Below are 10,069 nucleotides of genomic sequence, written 5' to 3' on the forward strand. Positions count from 1 at the left end.
TCTCAAGTACATTAGTATAATTAAAGATATGTACGAAGGAGTAGTAACCAATGTCCGCACTTGTGGAGGGGTGGCAACCAATTTTCCTATAACGGTTGGGTTACATCAAGGATCTGCGTTAAGCCCTTTCCTATTTGCTATAGTGATGGATGAGCTTACGAGATCAATTCAAGAAAATGTGTCGTGGTGTATGTTGTTTGCTGATGATATTGTTTTGATTGATGAGTGTAGAGCTCGAGTTAATGCTAAGTTAGAATTATGGAGACAGACATTGGAAGCAAAAGGTTTTAAGTTGAGTAAGAGTAAGACAAAATATATGGAATGTCGGTTCAGTAAGCAACAAAGTAGTGATGGGAGTGTAGTGAAGCTTGGTGAGCAAGAAATACCGGTGGATGATTGTTTCAAATATTTGGGATCTATCATTCAAAAGTATGGAGAAATTGATGGAGATGTAAATCATAGGATAAAGGTTGGGTGGATGAAATGGAAAAGTGCAACTGGAGTGTTGTGCGATCGTAGAATGCCATTGCGATTGAAGGGAAAGTTTTATAGGACGATTATTAGGCCCGCTCTACTATATGGTACAGAATGTTGGGCTGCCAAGAGACATCATATTAAAAAAATGAGTGTAGCTGAGATGCGTATGCTGAGATGGATGTGTGGAAATACAATAAAAGATAAGATTCAGAACGAGGAGATACGTAAGAAGGTAGGCGTTGCACCCATTGAAAATAAGATGAGAGAGAGTCGTTTACGGTGGTTTGGACATATTTGGCGAAGGCCTAATGATGCTCCAGTTAGAAGGATGGAGAAATGGAAAAATATATTAGTTAAAAGAGGTCGGGGTAGGCCTAGGAAGACATGGATGGAGATGATAGGAAAGGATATGAATGCTTTGAACCTCACCGAGGACATGACATTGGATAGAAATGATTGGAGGAGAAGGATTCATGTGAAAGACCCAAAATGATTTTCTTTTTTGGTTCATATCGCCGACCCCAATTGTTTTGGGATGAAGGCGTAGTTGTTGTTGTTGATATCGTAACACCGAAATCCTTTTTGAGTCTCGAAATACCCAATGAAGGCACATGGAATGGCTTTAGGAAATAGTTTATCATTTTTATCTATCAAAATGAAACATTTGCACAAAAAAACCCTTAACCTACTATAATCAGGATCTCTTTTATACAAAATTTCAAATGGTGAAATTTTATCCAAATTTTTAGATGGAAGACGGATGATAAGATAGACAGATGCAAGGGCAACTTCGGCCCAAAATCTTTTAGGGATATTTTGGGAAATGAGCAAGGTTCTAGTTGTCTCAATAATATGCCTATGTTTTCTTTCGGCCAAACCATTTTGTTGGGGTGTTTTGGGACAAGATTTTTGATGAACTATCCCATATTTCTCAAGATAACTTTTAAAATCATTTGAAAGATATTTTCCTTCATAATTAGTTCTAAGAATCTTTAAATTTTCGTTAAATTGATTATTAATCATCATATGATAAGATTTAAATGCCAAAACCTCGTGTTTATATTTGAGGAAATATATCCAAGTAAATCTAGAGAAATCATTCATAAATATCACATAATAAGAGAGCCTTCCTTTTGAAATAATGGGTGTCGGTCCCCAAACATCGGAGTGAACAAGTTTAAAAGGTTTTGTAGTAAACATGGATCTTTGATAATATGACAAACTTCTCATTTTTCCAAGTGTGCAATCATTACAAACAAAATTTTCTTTACATAAGTGTTTGACAAACAGAAGATACAAAGTTTTTGTGACATTGGAGTGACCAAGTCTTTTGTGCCATACATTAATGTCTTTGTGATGCAACACATTACAAAAAGAATCTTTTGGAATTTGAAACATAGTAAAGATCTCCTTTTCTAAAGCCTTCTTCAATTAATTTCTCGGACCGACGAGAATTTTATATCACATCCATGGTCCGAGAGTTGAGAGACAAAAAGCAAGTTTAAATTTAGTTTTGGAATAAATCTAATTTTAGGAATAAAAAAAAAGTTTTCTTTAAAATTTTCAATTCCTTTAATTTCAAGAGAAGTGCCATCGGCAGTTGAAACAAAAGATGGTGATGAATTCTTTAAAAAATCGGATAAAGAACATATGTTGGGGGACATATGAAAAGAGGCACCCGAATCTAAGAACGAAGAAGTCTTACCAGGAGAAGAGCATGTAGATGTAGCTGCTCCAGAAACAACTCCATTAAGAAGAGGTTGAAGCGCTTCCACGATCTGATGTAGAGAAAGAGCTCTATTTGAAGGAGTCACATTTTCTTCCTTTTGAGATGTGGAGGCCATGACAAGCAACTTCTTCTATTTAGTGCAAACAGGTTTGATGTGCCCTGGTTCCTTACAAAAATGACACACAATTTTGCTGTAGTCCTTTCTTCCTCCTTGACTACTTGATCTTTGATTTTGATTTTGATTTTTGAAGTGAGGAGGCTTATAAGTTTGAACATTGTTCTCCGGTCTTGAAACGACATTAATGACATCACTTTCTTCATTAGTTGAAGTTGCAAGAACACTCAGATTGTTTTTGCTAGTATTCATACGCATTTCCTTCCCACTTAGCTTTGTAATGACATCTTCAAGCGAGGGGAAACAAAAGAGGAGAGAAGAGCGAACCGAATTTGCTCGAACTCGGGTCTAAGCTCATTCAAAAAATTGAAAAAATGGCTTTCTTCCAATTGTTTGTATCTAAGCTCAATGGCTTCTCCACTCCATTTAGGCTCAAGCATAGAGAGTTCATCCCATATGGATGATAATTCAACAAAATATTCCCTTATAGACATTTCATTTTGTTGAAGGGTCAAAGCCCTTTTTTGGAGATAGTACTTGTGAGACAAGTCTCTTGACGTGTACATTTTCTCAAGATAATGCCAAGCTTCCGATGCTTTCTTGAATTTAATAATATTGGCATTGATCTTAGTTTCAACCGATGAAAAAATTCAAAGAATCTTGAAAATTTTCATTTCCCATTCCTCATGTCTCTTGGAATATTTTTCAAGAGCACTATTTCTTTCTTCTCCTTCGAGGATTGTAATTTCACCTTTCTCTACCAAAGTAATCTTTGGTTCGGGTTCTGGTATAGAACCAAGAACGTATCCCCAAAGACCTTTACCTTTTATGTGAGCTTCCATGTTTCTGGCCCAAACATGATAGTTTGAGCCATTCAACTTGAAGCCAAGAGAGAAATGGGAGTTTTTTTCGCCCATTAAAGAGGAGAAAAAAGAAAAAATCACGTACTACAATAAGATTTTGGATCTTACTTGTTGTAGGAAACTTCTAAAATATTGGATGAAGATAAGTCTCCACGTCAATCACAAAAAACTTGAAGGCATGCTTTTCGAGACACTCAACCACACGTCCTTCCTTCTTCAAACCTTGCTCTGATACCATGTGAAAATCTCTATAAAAAGAGATTTTGTGTATAAACACAATGTTAGAAACACGAAGTGTGCACAAAGGCACAAAGGAGAACTCTCACAAGTGCACAAAGGCACGGATACAAATGCACAAGAGCATACAAAATATCAACTTCAATATATTGGGTCCCAAGAGGGGCTTTACAAAAGCATAGCTAAAACTAGAGGGGGATCACCCCTATACATACACCACAAAGGGGAGCCACCTTGGGGGCTCTCAAAGGAGTCGTTGGGAGACCCCAACGGTCACATTTGTGACCGTTGGGGGCTCCCCAACGACTCTTTTGGGGAGCCTTCCAAGGTGGCACGAAAACCACAAAAAAAGAATAAAAGAAAAAGAAAAAAGAAAAAAGAAAAAAGAAAAAAGAAAAAAGGAAAAAGGAAAAAGAGGAAAAATAAAAAATAAAAAGAATACAATCATATTCTTAAGTGGAATATGCATAAAATGGGAAAATATAGAAATACCCTTTTTGGGTATTATGATCAAAATAAATAAATAAATAAATAAATATATATATATATATATATATATATATATATATTAGTATATATGTATAGAGATATGTATACATGTATATATATATAATATGTATACGTATCTTTATATATATATACTAATATATATACATACATAAGAATTACATTTTTAACACATACTACATTGCCCTACACATTTTCTATAGAAAATTTTTAGTCATACACTAGTTAGATAGATTGAGTCGTAGCTATTACCTTCACTCTGCATGTTATTGAATTATTTGGGCTATCAAAATGCCCTGATTATTTTGTCATAAATAGGCATATACCAACATGTTCCTTGAAGACTATTTTCATATAGTTACATAGTCCAATAGACAACTGGTGTTATTCTTTTCTTTTTCTCAGTAACATTGTGGTATCTGTCTGTATGTTTGTATGAACTATGAAGTAATTTTGGCAATGATGTATTTTGCTTAGAAGCGCTTTTAAATTTGATAATAGTCTATCAAGCTTCATGCTTTATTTGACAATCAACACTTCTATAAATTTCTTCATTCCATGAAACAATGTTAATATTGCTTTTATGGATATGGATCAATAACCTTTATGTTTCTACTAATGAGATCGGCATATTTCACTCATTTGCAGTTCGAGGTTACGTCACTGGCAGTACTGATACTTCATTATGGACAGTTTATAACAAAGGCATAAGAAACTATTGTGGCAACCCTCTGCTAGATGGTATTTTTCTAAAGTAGCCTATTTCGTGATGAAATTCTATGCAACTTGTACATTTGTAATGTAACTAATGTTAGACCTATGCTATGAAGGTTTGGTAAAGAACCAGCAGCTCCCAAAAAATATTCTCACACCAACAACTAAAGCTATTGACCATGATGTGCCTGTGACTCCAGATCAGGTCTGTTTTTCTTGATTCTTTTGTGATTCTATGCATTTGAAGGGTAAATAATTAGGGTTGTTGCTATCTAGACTTCACGATCTAGGTATACATAAAAACATTGTCTTGGCTAAGCTTAGTTGTCAAAGGCGCTAGGCACAGCCTAGGCGGTGAGCCCCTAAAAAGACTAGGTGGGACTAGTCGGTACCCCAATTAAAAAAATACCAAAAATATGTAAACAAACTGCTAAAATTAATAACAAACATGTATACAACATAAAAACAATCAACAATAAGCAATAGACAAAACACATGTTGTCGAACACTATAAAGCAATTATATTAAATGACCTTCTCAAAACAATTAAGAACAATTGAACAAACAAACCATACAACTAACAATGTGAATGAACAATATACAAAGGCTCCTTGTTTCCCTAACATTTTGTGTTATTTATCATGCACTGACTGCATTACGTTTATTGTGTAGATTAGATTGTAAGTTTCATATGCTGCTTTATCTGTGTAGCAGATAATCGGTCAAGGCCTAATGACCAAAGATGAGTTTGATGAAGCACATGCTAAAGCACTGGCTTTGTTTGACTATGGACAGGTGATCCTGCTAATTTTGCTCTCTTATCATCGTGCTATTCTATTATTGACTTTTCACTAAATATCATCCATGTTTCTTTTCATATGATAAGTTCAGGTAGGCTTCTTATTTTCTGTTGTTGACATGTCCTACATTTGCTTTTTCTCTTCCCTTGTTCCATGGTCTAGTACTAGACTTGAATTCAGATGGAAATTGGGCAAATGCTTCAACTATTGATGTACCTATCAAAAGGACATTTTTAAGCTGTTAAAGAGAACCAATTGTTTTAAAATTGTGAAAAGCATTTCCTTCAGTTATAGAAGACATGAAGGTCAGAAAACTTTGTGTCTGTATTTTTAGGTGCAGTTTGTGATGCGTGCCTTTCTAATAGCAAGCATGAAAAGCCAATAGCTTTGGAATTTAAATTCATGCATATTAAGTAGCCAATTGCTATGATATGAATTTTGTATTGGCTAAGACTTCTGAGTGATTCTCACTTCTGATATTTCTAATACCGGCTTTATTGGCATAATCTGCAATGCATGCCTTTCCAGTAGCATGCATGAACACTAACAGCCGATATTGGAATTTGCTTTATTTTAAGTAGCCATTTGCTGTGATATGACTTGCTTATTAGCTAACATTTCTGAGTGTTTTTCACTTCTGATATTTCTATTACATGTTACTCTTGGCACAATTCATGATGCATTCCTTTACAATAGCATGCATGGACAGCCAGTAGTTTTGGTAGTTAAATGCAAGCATATTAAGTAGCCATTTTCTGTGATATGAATTTTGTATTAGTTAAGATTCCTTAGTGATTCTTAATTTTGATATTTCTAATACATGTTCATTTGTTTTTCATCCCATGTGGATGACAGCGTGTAGCTTTGAGTCATGGCCTGTTGTTGGTGGACACAAAGTATGAATTCGGAAAGGGATCTGATGGTAGCATTGTCTTAATCGATGAGGTCAGGCATCAATTCCTTGAAAGCAGAATAATACTTGTCTATATTATCTTTGATGTATATACAGCATGAAAGAAATCATTTCCCCCTTTTCTTACAGCATATGATAAGCAAAATAGTGAATGACCAGCTGCAGTCCACTAATAGGGACCATTGTCTGAAATAAATAGTACATAGTCAGCTACCCAACCAACCTATATCTCCTTTTAGCCTTACAGATAGTAGGTTGGACATGGATGTATATACTGTATTTGTCTAGATATTTGACTGGATATGGAAATAGATAACTCATACAAATACTAGTGAAATACAACCAGACTGGCTGAACCCTATGTACCCTAGGTCGGTCTAGCAATTTAAACTGTATGTGCAGCTCTACTATAGTGACTGATGTCAAGGGAACTTGAATCTTGTCCTGCCAATTCCATGGATTGAATGAATCAATTCAAGTGAGAACTATGCCAGGATGGCAATAGAAGATTGTTGCTTTTGTTGAAGGCTTAAATCCTTTGTCACATGGATGATTCATTTTACCCAATATTATATCTCCCATTCTAAGCTTAAAGGCCATCTTCTTTGCAAAAGTAGCTCATATCCTTGTATCTTATTCTTGTGTCTTTATGACAGCCTTGAATCCATCAAGAAAACAGAGACTGAGTTTTGATAAAACGTGGACTTGCCCCTTTGTTTGTTGGTTAGCGCCAGAACCAGAAAATAATAGTAGAAGTAAATTACCAAGGAGAAAGCACCAACTTCCACAGAGTGTCGTGGAAGATGTACAGGCTTGACTGAGACCTGTTTGTTCTAAGCTGATGCTGTCAACCTTTTCCATGTCGTGGTCATGAATTCTTGGTCTTAGCTCTCAAGTGGCGGTTAACAATTGAATATATTTGCATCCCATATGCCCTATTCTTTTGTTATTTGGACAGTGATGGAACAGATTTCATTTCCTACATTTCTCCTATTTGAAGTGCTGTGGACATAAGGCAAAATACATCAGCAGAGGTGTACTGACTTATGGTTACTGTTTAAATTTTTTCAGGTGCATACGCCCGATTCAAGCAGATACTGGGTTGCTCGGTCATATCAGGAGTGTTTTAATAGAGGTCTTGAACCGGAAAATGTTGATAAGGTGGGTTCACCATGCATGTATGTTGTATTTTGCTATGACATCTGGTTCTCTCTATATTCTGGTGCATATGATACATTGACTTTGCAGCACACATTAGTTGCTCTGTTTAATGATTATTTGCGTCGTATATATTCTAAAGTTTTATAGGCATCGGCTGACTCTTTGGGTTAATGAATTGTATTAGGAATTCTTGAGATTATGGTTCAAAGATCACTGCAACCCATATGAAGATGAGGTTAGTTGCTATCGTTCAGCTTTCATAGTTATTTGCTTAACCTGCACAAAACTGCTGGCTTACTTGAGAATCATGCGCAGATCCTTCCAGCTGCACCGCAGGATCTTGTTTGTGAGCTTGCTTGGCGGTATTTGTCATTTTTATGTGAACTTTGAACTGATTATACAAGTGGTTCGATGATACTAGTTTCTCACTCGTGATCCTTTTGTACAGTTATATATTCTTGTACGAGACAATAACAAACACAAAATTCGAGTTACCAAGGACAGATGTAAAAGCTCTTACCACCTGCATGCAGTCAAGGACCTTTGTTGTTGATTGGCCTAATTCTTCTTATTATTATGCAGGAACCCGTACATGATCGTATATCCCGAAATGTTTCTGAAGCACTTAAGCACCTTGTTTAACACACCGACTACAATTAAAGAGCTCTCTTCTATTGGAAGGTAAAAAGAACACTTGATCATGATTCTAGAAAAAAAAAACACAAACTCGTCTTTGTAGTTGTGAGTGTTGAGATGCTGCCACTTTTATCTGGATTTATGTGTACTCGTGTTGTCTAAGATATTACCCATTTTATATGGGTCAAATATTTACACAAAAAATGTTTCCCTTAAATGTTTAAGATGATGCTATATGTATATAGGGAAACTGGAATATGTTTACCAACCAAATATGTTTGCTGGTATGAATCAAGATTTTTATAGTTTTTTTTGCAAATCTAACTCTGAAGATGCATTTGGCATGGTCCATTTGTTAGGAATCAACTGTTGGATCATTGTAATCGGATCAAGAAATGTGATTTTTTATGCTTGAGTATTTATGAAAATTCTAAGCCATTGATTTTCAACCCTTAAAAGATCATCTTATACATCATAATTGGATGATCCAAGAGTCTTTTCTATAAAACCAAGCATCTAGATCACATCTCTATGGTAAATTTTTTGAAAAAAGAAAAAAAAATCTATGAAAATCTTGGTTCATTTAGTTGAACATATTTCAGTTACCTTCACTAGAATATGAGAACTGAAAATATGGGCATTTCCAACACTTTTTTTGCAAATCCAACCATGTGAATGTGCTTTGCATGATGAATTTGCTAGGAATGAACCATTGGATTGTGTATTTTTGATGAAAAAATATAATTTTTTAATGCTTGAATATTTATGAAGAATATGGGCTATTGATTTTAAAGACTTAAAAAATGCTCATTTATGCATTAAAATCTAATGATCAAGTGTAAAGAATAAAAAATTCATGAAAATTGTGGTTCACACATTAGTTTTCATATTCTAGTTACTCTCTCTCTCTCTCTCTCTCTATATATATGTGTGTGTATAAATATTGGCTACTAAAGAAGGTACAAAACTAATGAGCTGAAAATCATTGGTGCAAGTTGTATATGGTGCAAGTTGTATCGACTCAATCTAACCACAGATGTGTGCAACATGGTTTGTTTGCTAAGGATAAGCCTTGGATCATGCATTTCTGATGTAAAAATGTGATCTTTTGAGGTATGAAATTTTGACACATTGTGGGCGGTTGATTTTTTGACCCCTTTAGAAACCTAATTATTTGTCATAATCACATCATTTTTTGAAAGGCAAGCTAGGGTTAGGCTGGCCCTTACCAGAACAGTGGTGGCCTTCAGCTTGACATAGGACCCTGCTTACCACATGGGATACCACCTTGGCGGTGATTCAAATTTCTACTAAACAAATCATATAGATCACATTCACAAAAAAATAATCAGAATTTTTTGAAGAAAAAAGTTTTTTTTTTTTGAAAATGATTACTTTCTCTTTGCCTTTCCAGATCCCGGTGAGCAGATCTTAGCCTGATGTCATTCAGTTTTTACACTGAAACTACTTCAGCCGGTTGCATTAAATGTAAGGAGGGCTTGATGGCGACATGGTAACGTGCAATACAGAAAAAAAATAGTGATAGTAGTCTTCTGCAATCTATAAAACCCTCGTAAACGGTTTAAAAAAGCCTACGTGGATAGTGTCTGATAGTGTGCGTCTAAATGTATTCCATACAAATTTTTTGATATTTTATATAATTTATTTAGTAAAAAACATGCTTTAGATGAAGTCATTTTCATGTTTGGAAGTGTTTTTACAGCTATCAAAGATCAATTCGTCTCCCACTAAAACTTGATGAAAACAATCAATTTTTTTTAGTTAAATTGTTCAATTCAAAGCATGATTTTTATCGTAAATATACATATTTCGACCAAGTAAAATAATATTTGTGGCTATGTTTTCTGTTCTTTTTTTTTAAGTAATTAAATTGTTTAAGAGAGAATTGTTGAGCTA

The 10,069-nt window shown here is 34.9% G+C and overlaps 1 protein-coding gene across 2 annotated transcripts in view; it reads left to right on the plus strand.

The window, feature by feature from the left end:
• Positions 1 to 9,844, plus strand: part of LOC149813173 (phosphoribosylaminoimidazole-succinocarboxamide synthase, chloroplastic-like) — a 33,522-nt gene extending 23,678 nt beyond the window's left edge. The window contains exons 4-13 of one of the 2 annotated variants that reach the window (XM_089991390.1): positions 4,577 to 4,669; positions 4,759 to 4,847; positions 5,357 to 5,437; positions 6,298 to 6,387; positions 7,427 to 7,516; positions 7,701 to 7,751; positions 7,832 to 7,878; positions 7,965 to 8,022; positions 8,099 to 8,197; positions 9,567 to 9,844. In XM_089991390.1, the coding sequence (XP_089847516.1) occupies positions 4,577 to 4,669; positions 4,759 to 4,847; positions 5,357 to 5,437; positions 6,298 to 6,387; positions 7,427 to 7,516; positions 7,701 to 7,751; positions 7,832 to 7,878; positions 7,965 to 8,022; positions 8,099 to 8,158 (659 nt within the window). In that variant the 3' untranslated portion in view covers positions 8,159 to 8,197; positions 9,567 to 9,844. Of the gene's footprint in view, positions 1 to 4,576; positions 4,670 to 4,758; positions 4,848 to 5,356; positions 5,438 to 6,297; positions 6,388 to 7,426; positions 7,517 to 7,700; positions 7,752 to 7,831; positions 7,879 to 7,964; positions 8,023 to 8,098; positions 8,240 to 9,566 lie in introns of those variants that run through there. The other variant, XM_089991391.1, reaches the window with a different exon arrangement.
• The last annotated feature ends 225 nt before the right edge of the window (positions 9,845 to 10,069 follow it).

Source organism: Nuphar pumila, chromosome 16 (assembly GCF_984573655.1).
Source record: "Nuphar pumila chromosome 16, dmNupPumi1.hap1.1, whole genome shotgun sequence".
NCBI classification, from domain to species: domain Eukaryota; kingdom Viridiplantae; phylum Streptophyta; class Magnoliopsida; order Nymphaeales; family Nymphaeaceae; genus Nuphar; species Nuphar pumila.